Source organism: Brachyhypopomus gauderio, chromosome 4, assembly GCF_052324685.1.
Source record: "Brachyhypopomus gauderio isolate BG-103 chromosome 4, BGAUD_0.2, whole genome shotgun sequence".
Classification (NCBI taxonomy): domain Eukaryota; kingdom Metazoa; phylum Chordata; class Actinopteri; order Gymnotiformes; family Hypopomidae; genus Brachyhypopomus; species Brachyhypopomus gauderio.
Window position 1 is genome coordinate 36,948,290 of NC_135214.1, and position 26,037 is coordinate 36,974,326.

General features: G+C 49.6%; 1 protein-coding gene across 1 annotated transcript in view; it reads left to right on the forward strand.

Moving 5' to 3' along the window:
• Positions 1-26,037, forward strand: part of spag17 (sperm associated antigen 17) — a 48,573-nt gene that overhangs the window by 12,065 nt on the left and 10,471 nt on the right. The window contains exons 14-32 of the mRNA XM_077001287.1: positions 2,145-2,330; positions 2,423-2,466; positions 2,563-2,655; positions 3,482-3,636; positions 10,318-10,466; positions 12,367-12,413; positions 12,598-12,981; positions 13,174-13,288; positions 13,387-13,485; positions 13,603-13,733; positions 14,745-14,779; positions 15,035-15,541; positions 16,321-16,440; positions 16,530-16,675; positions 16,795-17,038; positions 17,104-17,623; positions 17,672-17,845; positions 17,963-19,049; positions 24,014-24,297. Coding sequence (XP_076857402.1) covers positions 2,145-2,330; positions 2,423-2,466; positions 2,563-2,655; positions 3,482-3,636; positions 10,318-10,466; positions 12,367-12,413; positions 12,598-12,981; positions 13,174-13,288; positions 13,387-13,485; positions 13,603-13,733; positions 14,745-14,779; positions 15,035-15,541; positions 16,321-16,440; positions 16,530-16,675; positions 16,795-17,038; positions 17,104-17,623; positions 17,672-17,845; positions 17,963-19,049; positions 24,014-24,297 — 4,520 coding nt within the window. The remainder of the gene's footprint in view (positions 1-2,144; positions 2,331-2,422; positions 2,467-2,562; positions 2,656-3,481; positions 3,637-10,317; positions 10,467-12,366; positions 12,414-12,597; positions 12,982-13,173; positions 13,289-13,386; positions 13,486-13,602; positions 13,734-14,744; positions 14,780-15,034; positions 15,542-16,320; positions 16,441-16,529; positions 16,676-16,794; positions 17,039-17,103; positions 17,624-17,671; positions 17,846-17,962; positions 19,050-24,013; positions 24,298-26,037) is intronic.

Genomic DNA, 26,037 nt, shown 5'->3' on the forward strand with positions numbered 1-26,037 from the left:
ACACAATATCTTATTTCACGTTACTGGTGGCCGTCCTGGGAGGATGACATACGTGATTACGTTCTGGCATGCTCCATTTGTGCCCAGTCCCGTACTCCCCGTACTCTTCCCGCGGGACAACTCCTTCCTCTGCCCATTCCTCTCCGACCATGGACACACCTCGCGATCGACTTCGTCACTGATCTGCCCACAGATCGTAGACCGTTTCTCTAAGATGTGTCGTCTAATTCCACGCCCGAAGCTACCTACAGCCATGGAAACAGCTCTTGATCTGTTTAATTATGTCTTTCGTATATACGGCTTACCCGAAGATATCGTCTCTGATAGAGGGACGCAGTTTACCTCCCGAGTTTGGAAACAGTTTTGCAAGCTTCTTGGTATCACAGTCAGTTTAACCTCGGGTTACCACCCCCAATCTAATGGTGAAGTAGAGCGGTACAACCAAGAGTTAGGGAGGTTTCTACGACAGTATTGCGTCTCCCAACACGTGGCATAAGTACCTCCCATGGGCAGAGTACGCCCGGAATTCAATTGTGCACTCCGCCACTAAACTCACTCCTTTTCAATGTGTTTACGGTTACCAACCTGCGTTCTTTCCCTGGGACAAGACACCTGCCGACATTCCGGCTTTGGACGAGTGGTTGAAGCGCAGTGCCCGCACCTGGGAGATGGCACATGTTCATTTATGTCGCGCCCTACATACGCGCCGGCTCAACGCAGACCGCCGTCGTCTTCCTGCTTTGATCTATCACCCGGGACAGAGGGTATGGCTATCGACACGGGACCTTAATCTGAAACACCGGAGCAAAAAACTCAGCCCATGTTACATCGGACCGTTTAAGATACTCAGCAGAGTCAACGCAGTTACATATAAACTCCTCTTACCTACACACTACCGCATTCACCCTGTCTTCCATGTCTCTCTCCTGAAACCAGTTCACTACAGCCCTTTCACCACTCCTCCCGTGTCTGCCAAGCCTCCGGACCCTCTGGACATCGTCCTGCCTATATAGTCCAGGAATTGTTGGAATCCCGACGCCAACGCGGGGGTCTCCAATACCTGGTTGACTGGGAAGGATATGGCCCCGAGGAGCGTGCCTGGATCCCAGCGAGGGATGTTCTCTGCCCCACTATGATCGCGGACTTCCACGCTGCGCACCCTAACTTTCCGGCACCCCGACGCCGTGGTCGACCCCCGGCTCGTCGTAGAGCGTCAAGAGACGCTCCTTTGAGGGGGGGTACTGTAAGGAATGCCGTCTGATATGTCCCTCCCAGCTACACCTGCTACTAATTACCACGCCCCCTTTTCAGTCACATATATACACCTTCCCACCACTTCCTCGTCGCGAAGTATTGCCGTTCCCATGCAGCATACCAAGCGTTTCCATTGCCTGTTCGATCTCCTGTGCTTTGACCCTTGCTTTCTCTCCAGACTTCGCCTCCTGTCTAGCCCTCCTGTACCTCCCGGATTCTGCCCCCCCGTTATGACCCTGGACCGTCCTGACCATCCCACGAAAACGCTGCTGTTGTTACTACACCTAGCGCTAGAGATACTCGTGCCGTTCCTTGTAAACGTGACTCATTTGAATAAAAGCGGTATACTTCCGCAGTTGGATCCCTCTCTGTCTGGTCAATACATTACAGCCTATGAACCCCTGGATCTGTACCTTTGTCTAAGGGGGGATATTAATTACCAAACGCTAAACTTAATAAGTACGTTTTTAACCTAGACTTAAAGACTGAGACTGTGTCAGAGTCCCGGATGCATTCTGGAAGGTTATTCCAAAGCTGGGGGGCCTTACAAGAAAAGGCTCTTTCCCCTGCTGTTACCTATTAATTGTTGGAACTAATAAAAGGCTAGCACCCTGTGATCTTAGTGGATGTGGGGGTTCATAATAGGTAATAAGTTCCTGGAGGTACTCAGGAGCAAGCCTGTTCAGTGCTTTATAAGTTAATAAAAGAATTAAAAAATCAATACAGAATTGAACTGGGAGCCAATGCAGGGCTGATAGGACTGGTCTGATATGATCCGATCCTGCGGGTGTTAACGCTGTTAACGTCTTAAACAGTGTTCATGTCTGACACACTGTGTGTGTGCGTGTGTGTGTGTGTGTGTGTGTGTGTGTGTGTGTGTGTGTGAGTAGATTATCTGTGCTACTCTACGGTTCAGAGACTGCTGCAGCTGTGTGTGTTTGAGAGTATGCCTTTGACAATGACAGACGCTAACGATCACCTCACACTCCCCGCGCCGGACAATCTGACCCCGTCATTCTGGGACGACCCAGTCACCTATGTCCAACACCTCTACAGAAGCCCCAGCAGGACACAAGGTATGATGACGACCAGCAGTCAGTGCTTTCACAGCTCATACAGCCTCACAAAACGTTTCTCTGAGACCTGAATTGTTACAATTTATTTTTAGTTGAAGGCGCCTCAGAACACAGTGCTGGACGTGAAGACCAAATGGTGTGTTTAAATATGATAGTACATCGAGCATCGATCACACGTCTCTCAGTCGTCTGTACTGATTTTTCGCTTGTTTGATGATGGTTTGGGTTACAGGTACAGTGTGCAGCTGATCATCTGAACACACTGAATCTGCACTTGACAGACTGGAGCTGCACAGAACACCACGACCCCACCATCTTCCCACAGGTGTCCCGCCCAACACCGCTCTCAGCACCACACCCTAGATCTGCCGAACATTCGCCAGGATCAAACATGACCTGCAGGGTGGATGTGCAGTAGTACAGGAAAGGTGTAGGTGTGAGGTGTAGGTGTAAGGTGTAGGTGTAGGTGTGAGGTGTAGGTGTGAGGTGTAGTGAAGAGTAGGTGTGAGGTGTAGGTGTAGGTGTGAGGTGTAGATGTAGGTGATAAAATGTAAAATGTGCCGTATTTTGTCAATTGTGATTTTTACACCGCAATCGAAATTTGTCCTCCGCTTTTAACCCATCTGTGCAGTTAGAACACACACACACACACACTAGTGATTACTAGGGGGCTGTGGATCACACGTGCCCAGAGCGGTGGGCAGCCCTAGCCCGGCGCCCGGGGAGCAGTTGGGGTTAGGTGCCTTGCTCAAGGGCACCTCAGTCATGGCCTCAGGTCTGGGAATCGAACCCACGACCCTCCGGTCACAAGACCAGTTCCCTACCACCAGGCCATGACTGCCCATGACTGTAAGTGTGAGGTGTAGGTGTGAGGAGTAGGTGTAGGTGTGAAGAGTAGGTGTGAGGAGTAGGTGTAGGTGTGAGGTTTAGATGTAGTTGTGAGGTGTAAGTGTGAGGAGTAGGTATAGGTGTGAGTTGTAAGTGTGAGGAGTAGGAGTAGGTGTGAGGTGTAGGTGTGAAGAGTAGGTGTAGGTGTGAGGTGTAGGTATAGGTGTAGGTGTGAGGTGTAGGTGTGAGGGGTAGGTGTAGGTGTAGGTGTGAGGTGTAGGTGTGATCTCTAACCACAGCGGCTGTACCATCTGCTTACTCAGGTCCTGCAGACTGCACGTGAGATGAACAGATGCATGGACGTGTTCCACAGCAGCGTAAATGACGCCACGTTCGTTATTTGCCACAATCCCATGAGCCCTGAGAGGTGCAGTAGAGAATCATGGGAAGTGGATGTTCATACGGATGTTGGATTCAGGTGCTGTGAAAACTCATTCTCCATCCAGCCTGGTGCACTGTGGTGTGTATGTGTGTGTGTGTGTGTGTGTGTGTGTGTGTGTGTATACTGGTGCAGTGTGTGTGTGTGTTTACTGGTGCTGTGTGTGTGTATTATACATATGATATAGCATTGCTTTACAACTGTTAAGACCCACCGTCCACTGCAGTGGACATAAAAAAAAATACTATAAAAGTATTATATTTAATTTTTTTTACTGATTCTTGTTTTGGAGTTCATTACAGACAGAAAATTGCATTCGTATATTTTTTTTCATTACTGGAACATAATTCGGGTCTGAAGGGGTTAATATGTGTATTGAACGAGAGATCTGGGTCTATTGTGACGCCCAAGTTCTTTACCTCTGCGCTGGGGGTTATAGTAAAAGAATGTAGATTCAATGCTACATTATGTATCTTGTCTCTCGCAGCCCTAGACCCAACTATTATTAATTCTGTTTTATCGGGATTTAGTGCTAGAAAGTTACACGCCATCCAATGTTTTATCTCTTCTACACATTTCTCAATTTTACTGTTTGCGCCTAAATAATCGGGTTTTGCCGATAAATATAGCTGAGTGTCGTCTGTGTAGGAATGGAAACTGATGTCGTGCTTATGCATAATCTCGCCTAAGGGTAACATGTACAGTGTGAATAGAAGTGGTCCTAGGACTGTCCCTTGTGGGACACCATATTTAACCTGCACAGATTTAGAGGTTTTATTATTAACACTTACACATTGGAAGCGGTCAGTCAAATATGATCTAAACCAGGAGAATGCGACTCTTTTAATACCTACCGTGTTTTCTAGTCTATCCAGCAAAATGTTGTGGTCTACAGTATCAAAAGCTGCACTAAGATCTAACAGTATAAGGAACGAGACGAGCCCATTATCGGCCGATATTAGTAAATCATTCACTACCCTGAGTAAAGCTTTTTCAGTGCTGTGGTTTGGTCTAAATCCTGGAACTTTTCATGGATACTATTTGATTGGAGATAGTGGTTTAACTGATTGGAAACTGCTTTTTCTAAAATTTTAGAGATAAATGGGAGATTGAAAATGGATCTATAGTTGGCTAGAATCTGCGGATCGAGATTCTGTTTTTTAATCAAGGGTCTAATTACGGCGCATTTTAATTGTTTTGGCATGTAACCTAGGTTAAGGGAGGATTACATGCCCATGATTACATGTGTGTGTGTGTGTACTGGTGCTGTGTGTGTGTACTGGTGCTGTGTGTGTGTGTGTGTGTGTGTGTGTGTGTGTGTGTGTGTGTGTGTGTGTGTACTGGTGCTGTGTGTGTGTGTGTGTGTGTGTGTGTACTGGTGCAGTGTGTGTGTGTACTGGTGCTGTGTGTGTGTATGTACTGGTGCTGTGTGTGTGTATGTACTGGTGCAGTGTGTGTGTGTACTGGTGCAGTGTGAGTGTGTTAACTGGTGCAGTGTGTGTGTGTGTGTGTGTGTGTGTGTGTGTGTGTGTGTGTACTGGTGCAGTGTGTGTGTGTGTGTACTGGTGCAGTGTGTGTGTGTGTACTGGTGCTGTGTGTGCTTACTGATGCAGTGTGTGTGTGCTCCTAGTCAGAGCCCTGCACGTCAGCGGTACAGGGTATTGGTCGCCGACAGTTGGGGATGAGTGGTGACTGTCCTCGGCAGACCCCTGTGCGACTGAGCAGCTCTATTTAGGGACCCCACTGCTCACCTCAATTTGAAGAAGGACCTAGAAAAGGTGGTCCAAAAAAAATGCCACTCAGTTCACGCTTGGACAGGTTACCGTGCCTGTCAAGTCATTCCACTACTGCGGTCGAAATAAAAGAAATACATTTTATAACCTAAAACTGGCAACGTGGAACATAAGGACCCTTCTGGACCTCCATGGCAAATCTGAAAGACCCCACAGAAGAACAGCATTGGTGGCAGCCGAGCTGAGGCGCTATAATATAGACATCGCAGCCTTGAGTGAAACCAGGCTACTGGACGAAGGATCATTGACAGAGGATGAGATGGGTTATACTTTTTTCTGGAAAGGCTACCCCCCTTGTGGCCAACATCTGCATGGTGTGGGACTGACCATTAAGAACACACTGCTGCCAAGACTCACTGAAACACCTGTGGGCATCAATGAAAGACTGATGACTCTCCGTATCCCCTTGGTGAAGAACAGATTTGCCACACTTCTCAGTGCATATGCTCCAACCCTGCCCTCCAAGAGCGAGATAAAAGACTTATTCTAGAATTCACTCTATGAGACTTTACGCAGTGACAAGTGACAAGATCTTCTTGCTTGGGGATTTTAACGCCCGAGTGGGACAGGATAGTGGGATATGGAATGGAGTGCTGGGCAAGCATGGGATTGGTCAGGCCAACTCAAATGGGATGAGGTTACTCGCCCTCTGTTCTGAACACAATCTGACCATAACAAACAGCATCTTCCAGCAGAAGGCTAAATATAAAACATCATGGATTCATCCACGCTTGAAACATTGGCACCTGATAGACTATGTCATCGTGAGACGTTGTGACATCAGCAATGTGCTCAATACCCGTGCCATGAGAGGAGCAGAGTGCTGGACTGATCACCGTATGATAATGTCCAAAATTTATCTCAAAGAGCGTTCCTCCTTGCGGAAATGTGGGCCCAATGGGAAGCGGCTTGACTGTGTTTGTCTGGAAAACACAAAGGCAAGAGAAGAGTTCCGATGTTCCCTGGCTGGAAAACTAGGGGAACTTGAACTCTTCCTGAGTAGTGATCATTCCCTAGATGAACAGTGGACAGCCATCAGTTCAGCCCTCCATGAAGCAGCAGTCCAAACAATCGGCTTTAAGGGCAAAAACCATTAAGACTGTTTCGACAGCAACTTGGAAACAATACACAATCTTCTGAACATTAAGCACAAAGCACACCAGGCAGTTCTCAAAAATCCATCATCTAATACTGCCAGACAGCTATGGCAGAAATCTCGACAGTGTGACGCGTGGGTGCGGGTGGAAGGACGAGGCACGGAAACCACTCGCACACTCAAGCTCCACTTTATTGAGTGTTCTTTACTCCAAAACATTAAACACATAAACACTAACGTACTGACACTCAGACAAAGACGAGCACAGTGTCCCGTGTGTAGGTTCCTCCACCTCCATCTCTACCTCCCGCTCCGAGCCGCCCGAACTCCAACACATTGGCTGCTCCGGCGTGTCAGCCCGGGCGCAGTCCATCGGCTGCTCCGGCGTGTCAGCCCGGGAGCAGTCCCTCGGGATTCCCTCGGGGTAGGGAAGAGGCACGCCTTCCTCTGCACGCCTCTTTTCCCTCACGGTCTCTCCGGAGCAGTTCGTCGGAGTTGGGCTCTCCCTCTCTGAGAGTGACCCGCCCTCGACGTACTCCGACGCAGGAGGGCTGATGTCACCCACCCCATCACCGTAGTATAACGTGGGGATGGAACACTCAGATGCAGGAGGGCTGACGTTACCCACCCCCTCACCGTAGTATAACGTGGGGATGGAGCACTCAGATGCAGGAGGGCTTGCGTCGTCTTCCCCCTCCCCGTAATATACGGTGGGGGCGGAGTACACCGACGGCGGGGGACTCACGTCCTCTCCGTAACACTCCGTAGGAGCAGAGGCTACTGACCGGGAGTAGCTGGCTCCACCGTCCGTCTCCTCCGCTTCCGAGTCCCCACTCCCGAACTCTTCCTCGGGAGTGGCCACGCCCACCATCCCCGCATACACCACCAACGGGTCCTCTGGGGGGCGTGGAGACGACGTCTTGGGGAACCCCTGTCTGTCGGCTGCCAGGGGAGAGGAGTCCCTCGTCGGGGAGCCGAAACCTGCCCGCCAGGCTCGCTGGGCAGCCTGGCGGTAGTTCTCCGCCTTTGACTCCTCCGTTGCTTCCCATGCGTAACGCAGAAGGGCCATGCATACCGGGTCCCTCTGGAGCTCCTCTTCCGTCACAGGAGCATCGCGGCGTCGCACAGGGGAAGGAGGGTGGTGGTGTCGGCTCGCCCTCCTTCCCTTCTTGGCACGGGATGAACGTCCTGGCTTCATGTTGTCGGCTCGTCTTTCTGTGACGCGTGGGTGCGGGTGGAAGGACGAGGCACGGAAACCACTCGCACACTCAAGCTCCACTTTATTGAGTGTTCTTTACTCCAAAACATTAAACACATAAACACTAACGTACTGACACTCAGACAAAGACGAGCACAGGACACTGCGCGAACGCACGTTAAATAGACGACCAACACAGACCCTCGTGACTCTCGAGACAAGGCACAGGTGTAACAAACGAACACGCACACAGACAACCCACGCCCACGGAAGTACAAACATGGACATAACGACACGCAGACAACATAGCGGCACGCCCACAGGGAAGGGTCCGGAGCTGTTCCGTAACAGACAGGATGTGCAGAGGACCCTGCGGACCATGCAAAATGAGTGGTGGGCAGCAAAGGCACAGGAAATTCAGTCTTTTGCAGATAAAAAAGACATGCATAACTTCTATAATGCAGTCAAGTCTATCTATGGTCCAACTACCCAAAGAATCACTCCCTTGAAAACAGCTGATGGGCTCAAAACCCTAAAAGACCGGAATGAGATTCTCGAAAGGTGGGCTGAACATTTTAACAACCTGTTAAACCAGGATGCTGATGTAGACCGCACTATTTTGAATGAGCTGCATGAACACTCACAATTTGAAAACCTTGATCAGCCCCCAACATTCGGGGAGGTTCTGTCAGCTGTCCGCTCTTTGAAGAACAATAAGTCTCCTGGCACTGACAGAACTTTTTAAGCAAGGGGGGTACTTCTGTACAAGAACACTCCACCAATACATCACCAAGGTCTGGGCTGAAGAGAACATACCACAGCAGTGGAGAAATGGCTATATTGTCACCATCTATAAGAAGGGTGACAAGGCCACATGTGGAAACTACAGAGGTATATCTCTGCTTGCTGTGGCCGGCAAGGTCCTAGCAAAAGTGATGCTCCAGAGGCTGATTAATAACATTTCAGAATCAATGCTGCCTGAGTCACAGTGTGGTTTTAGAAGAAACAGAAGCACTGTAGACATGATCTTTACAGCCCGGCAACTTCAGGAAAAGTGCAGGGAACAACATAGGGACATGTTTATGGCTTTTGTTGACCTCTCTAAAGCCTTTGACACAGTGCAGAGAGATCTTCTATGGGATATTTTCCTTAGAATCGGATGCCCGAACAAATTCATGACGGGATGACCTCCAGGGTGATAATAGGAGGACAAGAGTCTTCTCCTTTCCCTGTGCGAACAGGAGTCAGACAGGGGTGTGTATTAGCCCCTTTACTTTTTAACATTTTTCTTATATGCGTCACACAGCTCCTCCACAAAGAGATTGAGAACAACAGTGGGATTACAGTAGCCTACAGACTAGATGGAAATCTTTTCAACATCAGGAGGCTGCATGCAATTACCAAGCTTCACAGGGTAAAGGTCCTTGAGCTACAATATGCAGATGACTGTGCTCTCGTGGCTCACACCCCACAGGACCTCCAGATGGTACTTAATGCAGCATTGAGGGCATACAGCAGATTGGGGCTGACCATTAACATCACCAAAAGAGAGGTACTCTGTCAATGGAGTGCAGACACCCCATTTACACCACCCGTCTTCACTCTTTCAGGCACACATCTGTCTGTACCCCAATCCTTTAGATACCTGGGAAGTATCCTCTCTGATGACAACTGCATTGACAACGAGATCCAACACCGAATCCATCAAGCATCAGTTGCTTTTGGGAGACTCAGGCGCCGGGTCTTCCAGAACAAGAATTTACATCTTCATACTAAAGTCTGTGTCTACCAAGCTGTTTGTATCACCACTCTTCTCTATAGCTGTGAAGCCTGGGTCACTTACAGCTGACACATCAAGACCACAGAACACTTCCACATATCCTGTCTTCAGCGTATCTTGGGGATAACTTGGCAGGATCGAGTGCCATACACCGAGATCCTCAGTAAAGCAGGCTGTATTAGTATTGAGGCAACCATCACCCAACATCAATTGCGATGGCTGGGTCATGTCATAAGAATGTCCCAGAATCGGCTACCTCGCAAAGTGCTGTATGGACAACTAGACTTTGGACAGCGCACAGCTGGGGGCCAAAAGAAGCGCTATAAAGACCAGCTGAAAGCAGCCCTAAAGAAATGTAACATCAAATATGGAGACCTGGAGCACCTGGCTGCTGACCGCAACACCTGGAGGAAGATGTGTGCAGATGGGATCCAAGTTCTGGAGGATGCAAGGACAGCTAGGAGACAACAGAGGATGCTCAGAAGGAGAAATGCACCTATGGTTGCCAGTACCACTACCACCTTATTTACATGTCCCACCTGCAACAGGACATGTAGGTCCAGGATAGGACTATACAGCCATCAGAAAACTCACCGTTAAGAATAGAAGTGGACGTGATCATCAGACTCGATGGACAACCATAAGCATGTACTGGTGCTGTGTGTGTGTACTGGTGCAGTGTGTGTGTGTGTGTACTGGTGCTGTGTATGTGTACTAGTGCAGTGTGTGTGTGCTTACTGGTGCAGTGTGTGTGTGTGTGTGTGTGTGTGTGTGTGTGTGTACTGGTGCTGTGTGTGTGTGTACTGGTGCAGTGTGTGTGTGTTTACTGGTGATGTGTGTGTGGTTCCTGCAGGGATTACCTGGAGCATGTGTCTCCAGGTCTCATGGCCGCTGCTCCCGTGTCCCTGCATGAGGAGACCAGCCAGGAGCAGCAGAGAGAAGAAGAGATGGAGAGAGACTCAAACACACCAGCCTCAGCTTACCAGACACACAGAGACCCAGGCACAAATATACACTCACACCACAAACACACTCACACCACAAATACACACTCACACCACAAACACACTCACACCACAAACACACATTCACACCACAAACACACACACACACACCACACACACACACACACACACACACACACACACACACACACACACACACCACAAACACACACTCACACCACAAACACCACAAACACACACTCACACCACACACACACCACAAACACACACTCACACCACAAACACCACAAACACACACACCACAAACACACACTCACACCACAAACACACACTCACACCACAAACACACTCACACCACAAACACACACACACACACACACACACACACACACACACACCACAAACACACACTCACACAACGAACACACACTCACACCACAAACACACACTCACACACACACACTCACACCACAAACACACACAAACACACCACAAACACACACTCACACAACGAACATACACTCACACAACGAACATACACTCACACCACAAACACACTCACACCACAAACACACACTCACACAATGAACAAACACTCACACCACAAACACACTCACACCACAAACACACACTCACACCACATACACACTCACACCACAAACACACACTCACCACAAACATACACTCACACCACAAACACACACTCACACCACAAACACACACTCACACCACATACACACACTCACACCACATACACACTCACACCACAAACACACACTCACCACAAACATACACTCACACCACAAACACACACTCACACCACAAACACACTCACACCACAAACACACACACACCACAAACACACACTGACACAACAAACACACACTCACACCACAAACACACACTCACACCACAAACACACACTCACACCACAAACACACTCACACACACACATACACCACAAACACACACACATACCACAAACACAGAGTTCACACCACAAACACACACACACCACAAACACACTCACACACACACATACACCACAAACACACACACCACAAACAAAGAGCTCACACCACAAACACACATACACACATACACACCACAAACACAGAGCTCACACCACAAACACAGAGCTCACACCATAAACACAGAGCTCACACCACAAACACACACTCACACCACAAACACACACTCACACCACAAACAAATAACTCACACCACAAACACACATACACACCACAAACACAGAGCTCACACCACAAACACACACTCACACCACAAACACAGAGCTCACGCCACAAACACACACTCACACACACCACAAACACACACACACACCACAAACACACACACATTACAAACACACACACACACACACACCACAAACACACACTCACACCACAAAGAGCTCACACCACAAACACACATACACACCACAAACAAAGAGCTCACACCACAAACACAGAGCTCACACCATAAACACAGAGCTCACACCACAAACACACACTCACACCACAAACACACATACACACCACAAACACAGAGCTCACACCACAAACACAGAGCTCACACCATAAACACAGATCTCACACCACAAACACACACTCATACCACAAACACAGAGCTCACACCATAAACACAGAGCTCACACCACAAACACACACTCACACCACAAATACAGAGCTCACGCCACAAACACACGCTCACACACACCACAAACACACACACACACACACACACACACACACACACACACACACACACACACCACAAACACACAAAGTCAGTACCCTACGTCCACAGTCAGAGATACAGAGATTGGCTCAGATACAAGAGAAATGCACTAGACATCACATGAACTCACATTCACACATTACACACGTTAGTTTGTTGATTTCTCACTGGATCACTCTGGTTTTGTTTTTCAAAAGCACCAGTGATCTCTGCTGAGCCACATATAAGACACGGCTCTCTCAAGGTGAGCAGGAAACTCTCTCCTCAGAAACATGAATCTACATTTCTGAAAATTTGCACATGATTTCTGTTCTGATTCTGGTCTGAATTAAGACCTTGTGTGCTGCATGGCCTTTAATGATGATGCTGGTTAAACACTGCTATTGCGGGTCTGCTGTGATCTTCACTGTTTGTCCTTCCTCTGCAAGGCATGGAAGCTCCAGCAGCAAGAGATGAAGGAGGAGGAGATGTCCACAAACATGAAGAAGGAGGGAAAAGGGAAGTCCTCTGCTAAGGGCGGAGACAAGAGTGGAGACAAGGGTGGAGACAAGGGCGGAGACAAGGGTGGAGACAAGGGTGGAGACAAGGGCAGAGACAAGGGCGGAGACAAGGATGGAGACAAGGATGTAGACAAGGGTGTAGACAAGGGTGTAGACAAGGGCAGAGGCAAGGGCGGAGACAAGGGCGGAGACAAAGTTGACTCTGCCCGAGAGAGCAGGCAGGCCCAGTCGCCCCTGATGGAAGAGTCAAACCCTGCTGAATCTGCCAGGCCACCAGATGGCAATGTTGAGATACTCCAAGAGAGTGTACCTGTGAGTCACCCCGAAAACCCAAACACTCTATACTTATGTGTGTGTGTGTCTGTCTGTATCTGCAATCTGCAATATATAGACAGACAGACCGACAGACCGACAGACAGACAGACAGACAGACAGATAGATAGATAGATAGATAGATAGATTCTTTGAATAAATTTGAATGTGTTAGCATATGTTCATTCACAGGTGCTGACAGGTTACAGTATGAATGGTCAGCTGGTTTGTGTGAGAGGACAGTCTCAGTATCTTTATCCCTCAGACGGAGGACACATTAATGTGGACAGAGTTCACTTTGTAAAGGGTGAGGACATGATCACTAAGCACACACACTAACATACACATCTTTAATCTACTGCGGCTGATATCTAAATGTGTGGGTGTGTTCTATTCCTGTGTAAGGGTCAACACAGCTGAAAGTGTGTGTGAAAAAAGATGGCCATTGTTTCTATACGTATGTCTCAGAACAGCAGAGACGGGATAGATATGCAGACAGTCAAGGTACCACACACACAAACACACACGCACACACACACACACACACACACACACACACACACACACACACACACACACACACGTCTTGATGTGTCTTGTCTTTGTTTTGTGATGGAACAGGAGGGATGGAGCAGTCTAGCTACTTTTATGGAGTCCTACACAATGGCATTCAGCTCTCTTACAGACACATGCCACTGACCACAGAGACCGAAACCAAGGAGACCGACGCCACAGAAACCGAAACCTCTGAGGCAAGAGCCACAGAAATGTGCTTTGTCCACCTACACAGACACAGCCATTCAGTAACACTACACACTCCCTTTAAAACACTACACACTCCCTTTATGACACTACATGCTCCATTTATGACACTACACACTCCCTTTATGACACTACACGCTCCCTTTATGACACTACACGCTCAATCTATGAACCTACACACTCCCTTTATGACACTACACGCTCCCTTTATGACACTACATGCTCCATCTATGAACCTACACACTCCCTTTATGACACTACACGCTCCCTTTATGACACTACACTCTCCCTTTATGACACTACATGCTCCCTTTATGAAACTACATGTTCCCTTTATGACACTACATGTTCCCTTTATGACACTACACACTCCCTTTATGACTCTACACGCTCCCTTTATGACACTAAACACTCCCTTCATGACACTACACGCTCCCTCTATGAACCTACACACTCCCTTTATGACACTACATGCTCCCTTTATGACACTACACATTTCCTTTATGACACTACATGCTCCCTTTATGACACAACATGTTCCCTTTATGACACTACACACTCCCTTTATGATACTACACATTCCCTTTATGAAACTACACACTCCCTTTATGACACTACACACTCCTTTAATGCCACCACACGCTCCCGTTATGACACTACATGTTCTCTTTATGATACTACACATTCCCTTTATGACACTACACGTTCCCCATGACACTGTCAGGGTTAGACCCAGGCGCGTGCCTCCTGCCGCCACTAGGCGGAGCACGCGAGCTAGACCCAGGGGCAATCCATCCCAATAGACTGCAGCTGTCAGCAGCCTATTTAAGACGGGTGACTTCAGCAACCCATTGCTGAAGTTGTTAGTTGTTGTTTCACTCACAGCCTAAGCCAGTTACTCTTGCCCTCGTGCAGTGACTTCGTTTCTCTCGTTTTTCTGTTTCTCCCCTGAGTGTTCTCAGGTTTTGTCTCTCTTATTTTTCCTCTCTGTTCTATGTCAGTTTGTCTACCAGTGTTCTGGTCGACAGGCTGACAGGTACCAGGTAGAAGCTTTAGGTCTTGCTACCTAAGCTTCATCTCTTATTTTCTCATTTCTTATTTTTTCCCCTTTTTGACATGTTGAGCTGTTCTCCGTGTGATTTTTGTTTTCCCTGTTTTTCTTCATTGACGCGTTGACTTCTTTTCCGCGTGTTTTTTGTTTGTTTACTTACCTGGGTTTTATACGCACGTCGATTTCCTCCGTGTCGTTCTGCTGTTTTCCCTCTGGGTTTTTGTTTTCGTTTTCCCGCAGTTGCGGAGGTTTTTGTTGGCTGTTTTTTGCCATTTTTCTTATAGTGGGTAGCGTTTGGGTTCTAATCACGTTAAAACCAACGCGTCACCGCCGTGACCGGAGGCGGCGCGTAACAGAACAACTTCAGCCAGTTATGGACCCAGCTAACCCAGCCGCCGACGAAATGCGGAATGCCCTCGCCATACAAGGGCAGACGATCGGCAGGCACGAGCAGGCACTACAGGAGATACACACCCAGCTCCAGGCTATCGCCCTCGCGGTTCAAAAGCCCGATCCGCCCAATGCGGCTCCCAGCCCTCTGGTTTCCTCCAGGGCTGTTGGGTTGCCTGCCGACTCCAGTGCTGAGCCCGCATTGCCCGCTCCAGCGCGTTACAATGGGGATCCCAACGAGTGTAGGGGGTTTTTATTACAGTGCTCCCTGATCTTTGAGCAGCAACCATCCCGTTTTCCCACCGAGCGTGCTAAGGTGGCTTATGTCATGGCATTGCTCTCGGGGAAAGCGCTACGGTGGGCTACACCGGTGTGGGAAAACCAACCAGAACTCTGTTCCACTTTTGAGCGGTTTTCTCGGGCTATGCGGCAGGCGTTTTTTCATCCGGCTTCTGGGGGTATTGTCGCTTCTAAACTGTTGCGTTTGCGACAGGGCAGATCGACCGTGACCGTGGAAAAATGACTTCCGCACACTGGCGGCAGAGAGTGATTGGGGTTCAGAGGCGCTGGGGGCTATTTACTTAGAAGGGTTGAGTGAAGAGATAAAGGACGAACTGTCCCTCAGAGAGCCACCCAGCGGTCTGGACGATGCTATAGAACTCACCATTAGGTTAGATAATCGGTTAAGGGATCGCAAACAACACCGCCGTATGTTCGCTCCACCCAGTGTTAAATCAGTGTCTCCTGTGCGCAAGACCACTTACGGGGAAAGCGAAGCGTCAGAACAGCCCATGCAGTTAGGGCACACTCGCCTCTCCCGTCAGGAAAGACAAACCCGCCTACGGGAGGACAAATGTCTTTATTGCGGCCGGGCTGACCATAGAATCGCAGAGTGTCCCGAGTTACAGGGAAAAGGGCAGACCCGTCGGTGAATGAGGTTGCACCGATGGGTCATGACGCTTATTTCTGATGCCCCACGTAGTGGTCTCATGGAGGGGCTCAGACGAACACTGGGTTTTGGCTCTCGTTGACTCAGGGGCTACTGGCAATTTCATTGACTTCGCCCTCGTGGCCTCTCTCTCTGTACCTCTGGTTCCCTTAGAAAAACCCCTCTCGGTGTCCGCTGTGGATGGCAGGTTGCTCACTTCCGGGGATATAACCCACCAAACTGTCCCTCTGACCGTGACTATAGGGAACCATCATGAAACCCTCAGCCCTTATGTCATCGCGGCGCCCAAACTGCAGCTGATCTTGGGGTTTCCCTGGCTCCAACGCCACAATGATGGTTGTCCATCAACCGTTGAAGCAGAGTTTGCGAACAGTCGTGCTTGGCGCCCTGCTGCAGTAAACCCGGGGAAGGCCAAGAAAAAATAGCAGGCTTAGAGAAAGTCCCTGCTGTCTACCACAACCTTAAAGACATCTTCAGCAAGCGCAAAGCAGGCTTCCTACCCCCGCATAGAGCCTGCGACATTGCTATCAACCTATTACCCGGTACTACTCCCCCTAGGGGACGTTTGTTTCCTTAGCATTGCCTGAACGCAAGGCCATGGAGTCCTACATTCAGGAGGCGCTCGCTGCTGGTACTATCCGTCCCTCTACCTCTCCCGCAGGTGCTGGGTTTTTCTTTGTGGGGAAAAAAGATGGGGGCCTCTGCCCTTGCATAGATTACAGGGGACTAAACAAGATCACCATCAAAGACCGCCACCCCTTGCCACTTATGTCTTCCGCCTTCGAGGCCCTTCAACGGGCGACGGTCTTCACTAAATTAGATCTAAGAAGTGCGTACAATCTGTTGCGTGTCAGAGAAGGCGACGAGTGGAAAATCGCCTTCAATACGCCCTCTGGGCATTACGAGTACTTAGTTATGCCGTTTGGACTCATGAACACACCCGCTGGAGGTTTGTAAACGGTGTCCTTAGGGAGGATCTGGACGACTACGCCTACATCTACCTTGACGACATTTTAATATATAGCCGTACCGTCCAAGAGCACCAGCAACACATACGCCGCATCCTCCAGTTGTTACTAGAGAACCACCTCTACGTAAAACTGGAGAAGTCCCTGTTCCACGTCTCCGAGGTAGCCTTCTTGGGGTTCATCGTTGCCAAGGGTCAACTGGCAATGGATCCCGCCAAGATCAAAGCAGTAACACAATGGCTCGTGCCCACATCTGTTCGTTTAGTCCAACGCTTCCTGGGATTTGCCAATTTTTACAGGCGGTTTATTAGGGATTTTGGCTCCCTTGCTGCTCCGCTCTCTGCCCTCACTAGCAAAAAACTGGGGAAGTTCATGTGGACCCCGGAAGCCCAGAAAGCATTCGAGACGCTGAAGGGTCTCTTCACCAGTGCTCCGGTGCTGCGGGTCCCTGACCCTGAGCTCCCTTTCATTGTCGAAACCGATGCCTCTGATCTAGGCGTTGAGGCTGTTCTCTCGCAGAGGGTCGGGGAACCACCTAAGCTGCATCCCTGAGCCTATTTTTCGCACCAGTTCACCCCTACGGAGAGGCGGTACGACGTAGGGGACAAAGAACTCCTGGCCGTTAAAATGGCCTTAGAGGAGTGGTGGCACTGGCTGGAGGGAGCCCGCCACCCTTTCCTGGTCTGGTCGGACCACAAAAACCTGACGTATCTCCAGCAGGCCAAGCGTCTCAACGCCAGATGGGCTCTGTTTTTTAGTCGCTTCGATTTCACCTTGTCATAGAACACGAAGCCCGACGCATTGTCCCGTCAGTGGGAGCCACCTCTCGTCGACCGTCCGCCTAAAACTGTGCTTCCCCAGGGAGTTGTTGTTGCACCTATCCGGTGGGGAATCGAAAAGACAGCACAGGATGAACTCGCCAACGAACCTGGCCCTAGCGGTGTACCTCCTGGCTGTCTCTACGTTCCCTTGACCGCCCGGCGTAAGGTCCTCTTGTGGGGAGACACCGAACGTTACGCGGCGCACCCCGGTGCTAGGCGGACCGCCAAGCTCATAAAGAGGAGGTTTTGGTGGCCCGCGATGGATCAGGAGATCCGCGACTTTGTGGCCTCCTGCGAGGTGTGCAACCGGAGCAAGGCGCCTCGTAGTAAGCCCAGGGGGTTGTTGCGTCCGTTACCCACACCCTCCAGACCGTGGTCTCACATCTCCCTAGACTTTGTCACTGGACTTTCGTCCTCTAAAGGGTTAACCACCATTCTAGTGGTTGTCGACAGGTTTTCCAAATTTAGCAAGTTCATCGGCTTGCCCAAGCTGCCCTCCGCCCGGGAAACCGCGTCTCTCTTGCTGGGTCATATCGTCCGCAACTACGGGTTTCCTCAAGATGTGGTGTCCGATAGAGGACCCCAGTTTGCTAGCACCTTTTGGAAGGCTTTCCTGACCCTCCTCGGCGCCTCCGTTAGCCTGTCTTCAGGTTTCCACCCCCAGTTTAACGGCCAGACCGAGCGTGTTAACCAGGACCTGGAGCAGACCCTCAGGTGCCTGGCATCCACTAACCCTGTGTCCTGGGCCGACCACCTGTTGTGGGCTGAGTACGCCTACAACACGCTGTGGCATTCGCCTCTGGGAATGTCGCCCTTTGAGTGCTTGTTCATGTATGCCCCTCCGCTGTTTGCTGACCACGAGCAGGCCGTGGCTGTGCCTTCTGCTATTGCTCAGTTCCGGCGCTGCCGCAAGGCTTGGTCGCGTGCCCACTCGGCCCTGTTGAAGGCCTCCTCTGCCTATTGCCGCAGCGCCAACAAACATCATCTCCCTGCGCTGTCCTTCCGTCCTGGTCAGTGGGTGTGGTTGGCGGCGGGTAACTTACCTGTTCGGGGCGGCACCAAGAAGCTGGCTCCTCGCTTCCTGGGCCCGTTCAAGATTGACCGTCGCATCAACCCGGTCACCTACCGTTTGGTTCTCCCTCCGTCCATGCGTGTCCACCCGGTGACACTACATGCTCCCTTTATGACACTACACGCTCCCTTTATGACACTACACTCCCTTTATGACACTGCACACTCCCTTTATGACACTACACGCTGCCTCTATGAACCTACACACTCCCTTTATTACACCTCACGCTCCCTTTATGACACTACACTCTCCCTTTATGAAACTACACACTCCCTTTATGACACTACATGCTCCCTTTATGAAACTACATGTTCCCTTTATGACACTACATGTTCCCTTTATGCCACCACACGCTCCGGTTATGACACTACATGTTCTCTTTATGATACTACACATTCCCTTTATGACACTACATGCTCTCCTTATGACACTACATGCTCTCCTTATGACACTACATGCGCCCCATATGACACTACACGCTCCCTTTATGACACTACACGCTCCCTTTATGACACTACACGCTCCCTTTATGACATTACACCCTCCCATTATGAAAATAAACGCTCCCTTCATGACACTACACGCTCCTTTGATGACACTACACACTCCCTTTATGACACTACATGTTCCCTTTATGACACTACACACTCCCTTTATGACACTACACACTCCCTTTATGAAACTAGCTGTTCTCTTTATGACACTACACACTACCCTTATGACACTACACGCTCCCTTTATGACACTACATTCTTCTCTTTATGACACTACACACTCCCTTTATGACACAAAACACTCCTTTTGACACTACACACTCCCTTTATGTAACGCAGCTCGTGCTGCAGAGCGAGGAGGCCGACACAAACGCTGAGGAGAGCGAGATTTATTAAAGGGAATACCAAACTCAGGGTCAAATAAGCAGGCAGGGGTCATAACGTGAAGGCAGTCAGGACATGAACGAGAAACAGGCATGACAGAACAAGAACAGGGAGGACTCACGGACCAGGCAGGAAAAAACGGATGACGGAAAACACAGAGGCTTGAAACAAGAAAACAACAAACGTGAAAGCACAAACCAACTGATTAGACAAAGCACATAACCACCGATAACCAGGCTGGGGGGAATACAGGGATTATAAGGACATCGAACTAACAAGACACAGGTGAGGGCGATGAGAACGAAGCATGGCAGACAGACAGAAACCGGGGCGACAGACAAGCAAGGCGGGGCTAACAGGCACGGAACAACAGAACCACGAGGAACAGAGACATTGGAGTGACAGCGAGGAGAAGGGGCGTAGCCCTACGTGACACTTTATGACACTACACACTCCCTTTATGAAACTAGCTGTTCCCTTTATGACACTACACACTCCCTTTATGAAACTAGCTGTTCCCTTTATGACACTACACACTACCTTTGACACTACACGCTCCCTTCATGACACTACACGCTTCTTTGATGACACTACACACTCCCTTTATGACACTACATGTTCCCTTTATGACACTACACACTCCCTTTATGAAACTAGCTGTTCCTTTTATGACACTACACACTACTTTTATGACACTACACACTCCCTTTATGACACTACATGTTCTCTTTATGACACTACACACTCCCTTTATGACACTACATGTTCCATTCATGACACTACCCGCTCCCTTTATGACACTACACGCTCCCTTTATGATACTAAACGCTCCCTTTATGACACTAAACGCTCCCTTTATGACACTACACGCTCCCTTTATGATACTAAACGCTCCCTTCATGACACTACACACTGCCTCTATGAACCTACACGCTCCCTTGATGACACTACACACTCCCTTTGACACTACACTGTAAAAAAAAATCCGTTAAATTTACGGTAAAAGACTGGCAGCTGTGGTTGCCAGAACTTTACCGTAAAAAAACGGTGACAATGTAAAAAACACTACGGTATCTTTTTTGACAACCATAAATTTCATCATTTAGAACTGTTCTTTTTACAGAAAATGACTTTACAGCTTACAATAATACGCTGTAAAAAAACGGTGACAATGTAAAAAACACTACGGTATCTTTTTTGACAATCGTAAAGTTTATCATTTAGAACTTTTCTTTTTACGGAAAATGACTTTACAGCTTACAATAATACACTGTAAAATTAACAACTTTTTAAAATAAACCTATTTACGGTGAATAATTTTAAAAACAACTGTTTATCTCTATGATGAACACATTACAACCATTATTATTTTACAGTATTTGTGTGACGGGCAGGGTGAGCAACTCAAAAAGGAAGCGATCACGCCAAGTCTCAGGGAAAGAGGATGGTTTAATAGAAAGTGTGCAAACCAAAAACCCGTGCATTGTTCCAAATGAAGGAAATAATAACCAGCAGTCAACTGGTACAAAGACAAGACATATATAGACGAACAAACGACCCTCAGGTGAGACGGATCACGGGTCCCGCCCACCTGAGTGAAGAGGGGTGCAAGAGAGGAATTACATAAAACAAAGCACGCTACACTCTAGGACAAAACGAACACGCAAAGACAGAACACAAACAAACGGACAGGACCCACCGATGCGCGCGCTCTGTGGAGCGCGACGCGCCTACTCCAGCTCTCTCTCTCTCACCGTTCTCCCAACGGGATCCGCAGATCTTTGGAGAGAGAGAGCTATACGCGAGCGGCTTACGCGTCACGCCCACAGCGACGCGTCTCTTGGGCTCGCAGTCGCTCACCCCCGTCACCAAGGGATATCGGGTGAGCGAGGCAAAAGGCACCGAGAGACCTTCGCGTCTAACGCGGTCTAGCGTGCGGCACGCACCGGTGGACCCGACTACATACACACGCGAACACCACCAGCGAAACACACACCACGGCACACTCACACACTCGCTCACGTCCGCGTCGTTATTAAAACAACACTACAACGTACATACACACACACACATACAGACGATAACGGACAACGGACGTGCGCAATGTGAGGCACCGGTAGTTTCGCTGGGCGAGAGCGGAGTCTACCGGTCCCCAGCTCTAGTCACCGCCGTGTGATTTTACGGGTTTTACACAAACGACAGTTAAACACGGCGGGACGAGTGGGGACAGACTCAACACACTCTCGGACAATACACGACAAACACACAGCACGTAGACAAACACTTACCACGAGACATGACCACGAACGAAGGAGAAAGCAAAGGAGACTGGCGGCTTCCGAAAGGTGGCTGGTTATTCTGTGACGGGCAGGGTGAGCAACTCAAAAAGGAAGCGATCACGCCAAGTCTCAGGGAAAGAGGATGGTTTAATAGAAAGTGTGCAAACCAAAAACCCGTGCATTGTTCCAAATGAAGGAAATAATAACCAGCAGTCAACTGGTACAAAGACAAGCCATATATAGACGAACAAACGACCCTCAGGTGAGACGGATCACGGGTCCCGCCCACCTGAGGGACGAACATCACGTGACCAAAAACAGGACCGCTGCCGCTGTAACCGGGGGCGACCGGTAGGGGGCCCCCCCACAACGTGACAATTTGATTGTAAAGTCCAACTTCACAGTAAATTACTGGCAGGCCGCAATTACTAGGGCCTCCCAGTTGTTGCGACCAATGATCTATATTATTATCTATAATATAGATCATTGGTTGCCACATTTTAAGACAACAAGGCACTTTTATTTTTGCCTTAGCAACGTAATCACGCGTATTAAACACAATACGTGAAACATGAGGGCAGGTCATTAGCACTGTAACATTACACAAACACGGTAGGTAGACTCAGACAATGTACAACTACATAAACTAATACAGGGAGACTTAAACTAACAAAACATATAATCAAATACATAATCAACAACAGCATGTCATAACACTTACACATAACACGTATCAATAACGGAGCCGCGGGGGCTCATGGGAAGTAGCGCCGCCCGACACTACACCGACACTACACAATTTTACAGACTTTAAGCAGAAAAGCCTTAAATTTTCTCAAAAATCAACAGTGCGCCTTGTATGTGCACTGAATTCAAAAATCTGTCCCTGACACAGATACGTAATGTGTACGCTGGCAGCGATAAACTAACCAGAGAACATTACGTAAAAAGTAATTGAGTAAAGAACAGCGGGAGAAGCGTCTCTACAGTCACCATTCGACTGAAGGCAGCAATGATAGCGCAAGACTTGAAAATCGAAAACTTTTAAGTGCACCTTATGTTCCAGAAAACACGGTATTCCTTATATGTATAAATATTTGACCCATATTTACAAAGACAATTTCTAAAATGGCAGTAAATTGTCCTATATTTCAACATGCTTTACCTTTCAGCACTGGCCATATTTTTAGCATTTTCTTTCTGTAGAAATCAAGGTGCGATTTTGCTGATTGATGAATGGTTTTCACTGTAAATTGAAATGTAGGCTACTCATCAGCAAAATCTGTAATTTAGACTGAATATTTTTTTTATTTTTAGAGTAATTCCTTGTTTACTACATTACGGAATTTTCCAACATATTTTACCTAAAATATTGAAATTAACATTAAAAATGTGTGCTTTTGTCACGTTGAGGACCCCGGCCCCTCCCTTTTGGGCGTGTGTTTACGTAGTCTACGTGCATCGTCTGCGTCTGTGGATATTCCGTGGTTATGGTTATGTCATGTGATAATCCGTCTCACCTGTGAATCGTCTCGTAATCACATGGGGTTAATGTGGTTTGTCTATTTAATGTGCGCTCGCGCAGTGTCCTGTGCTCGTCGTTGTCTGAGTCTACACGTTTTGTGTACTATGTACGTGTTTCTCGTGCGCTGATTGCGCAACACTATATATATATCAGTAAAGTGACGTTTGCTGAAACTGGAGGATTCTGTGTCTCGTCCTTCTCGCCGCACCCACCGTCACAGAACGACGAGCCGACCAGAGACACCCTAACATGCCAGGCTACAAGACCAAGCCGAAGAAGGGCAAAAAGCCCTGCAAACGGCATCACCGTGCCTCTCCCTCCCCTCCGCGCCATGAAGCCATGCCGACGTTAGAGGAGATGGAGACGGACCCGGCGTGTGCCTTCCAGTTGGCTGCGGCTCGGGACTGCGAGCGCGACAACCCCGAGCTGGCGGAGATGATCCGCGAGGGCGCGGCCAGGACATGGAGGATGAGGCGAGACCCCCCTCCGTCCCGCGCCCTCTCGCCTCTGAGGGTAGGCTCATGTGTGGTCGGCGCCACCGCGTCTACCCCAGAGGAGGAGTTTGGGGCAGAGGACTCGGAGGAAGAGGTCTACCCTCCGCCTGAGGACTCCGCCTCCACAGTGGACTACGGTGGGGGAGGGGAAGAGGAAGACTACCCCCCTTCTATAGGCGACGCCTCCACCGTGGACTACGGTGGAGAGGAGGAGGAAGAGGAATACCCTCCGTCAGAGGACTCCGCCTCCACCGTGGACTACGGTGGAGGGGACGGAGAGGAATACCCTCCGTCAGAGGACTCCGCCTCCACCGTGGACTACGGTGGAGGGGACGGAGAGGAATACCCTCCGTCAGAGGACTCCGCCTCCACCGTGGACTACGGTAGGGAGGAGGCGGAGTCGGAGGAAGAATCAGAGGACGAGGATTACCTCCCTCCGCCCGTGTGCTCCTCTCGCACCGCAGAGAAGGGTGAGGAGGAGGAGGGCTCCTACACTACGGAGGAAGAGAGCCCTCCCCCCTCAGAGAGGTCTGCGGAGACCGTAAGAGGGAAGCGGACGCCCTCTTCCGCTCGCTCCAGAGACAGTGCTATGGACTGCTCCCGGGGTGGCAGCCCGGAGCAGCCCATGGAGTGGAGTCGGGGAGGAGAGGAGGAGGAAGAAATGGAGATCGAGGGGGACCGCTCACACGGCCCGTTCGGTCAGTCCGTCAGCCGCGACGCACCAGGCACGTCAGCCCGCCGCGCTGCCCCTGGCACGTCAGCCCGCCGCGCTGCCCCTGGCACGTCAGCCCGCCGCGCTGCCCCTGGCACGTCCGCCCGCCGCGCTGCCCCTGGCACGTCCGCCCGCCGCGCTGCCCCTGGCACGTCCGCCCGCCGCGCTGCACCTGGCGGAGAGTCCGCAGCAAAGGCAGGAGGAGCACCGCCTACCGCAGCGCCTGCAGCACCAGCAGCTCCGGACCTCTCTCCTCTGCTCGCTCTCCTCCTGGCGCGAAGCCTGGCGCCTGTTATGTGTTTGTCTGTGCCAGTGTTTGTCAGTCTTCCCCTGTGTGTACCAAACCCGTTTTTCCCTCTTGTGCCACTGTGTGTGAACGTGCCTGTGTGTGTGTTTGTGAACGTGTCGTTTAATGTGTTTAACGTTTTTTCCCCCGTCTTCCCAGGGAGGGTGTGCTAGGCGATTCGTGATGGACGCTTCGCCAAGGGCAGTCACCTCCCAGACGCAGGACTGAGCGCGTCGGATCCGCCCATCGTCGTGGGTTCGGGGCACTCGGTCCTGTTGGCACCCCGGGACGGGTAGTGCCCTTGGAGGGGGCGTCTGTCACGTTGAGGACCCCGGCCCCTCCCTTTTGGGCGTGTGTTTACGTAGTCTACGTGCATCGTCTGCGTCTGTGGATATTCCGTGGTTATGGTTATGTCATGTGATAATCCGTCTCACCTGTGAATCGTCTCGTAATCACATGGGGTTAATGTGGTTTGTCTATTTAATGTGCGCTCGCGCAGTGTCCTGTGCTCGTCGTTGTCTGAGTCTACACGTTTTGTGTACTATGTACGTGTTTCTCGTGCGCTGATTGCGCAACACTATATATATCAGTAAAGTGACGTTTGCTGAAACTGGAGGATTCTGTGTCTCGTCCTTCTCGCCGCACCCACCGTCACAGCTTTCTACATATTATGACTGTAAAAATTAATTTTATATACTGTTTATTTTTTTAAAGTAAACTATTGCATCTGTTACAGTGATATACAGTTTTCTACTTTATGATCTTTTACTGTTGCTATTTTATAGTTTATTACCGCAAATTCAACAAACATTTTTTACAGTGTACACGCTCCCTTTATGACACTATACACGCTCCCTTTATGACTCTAC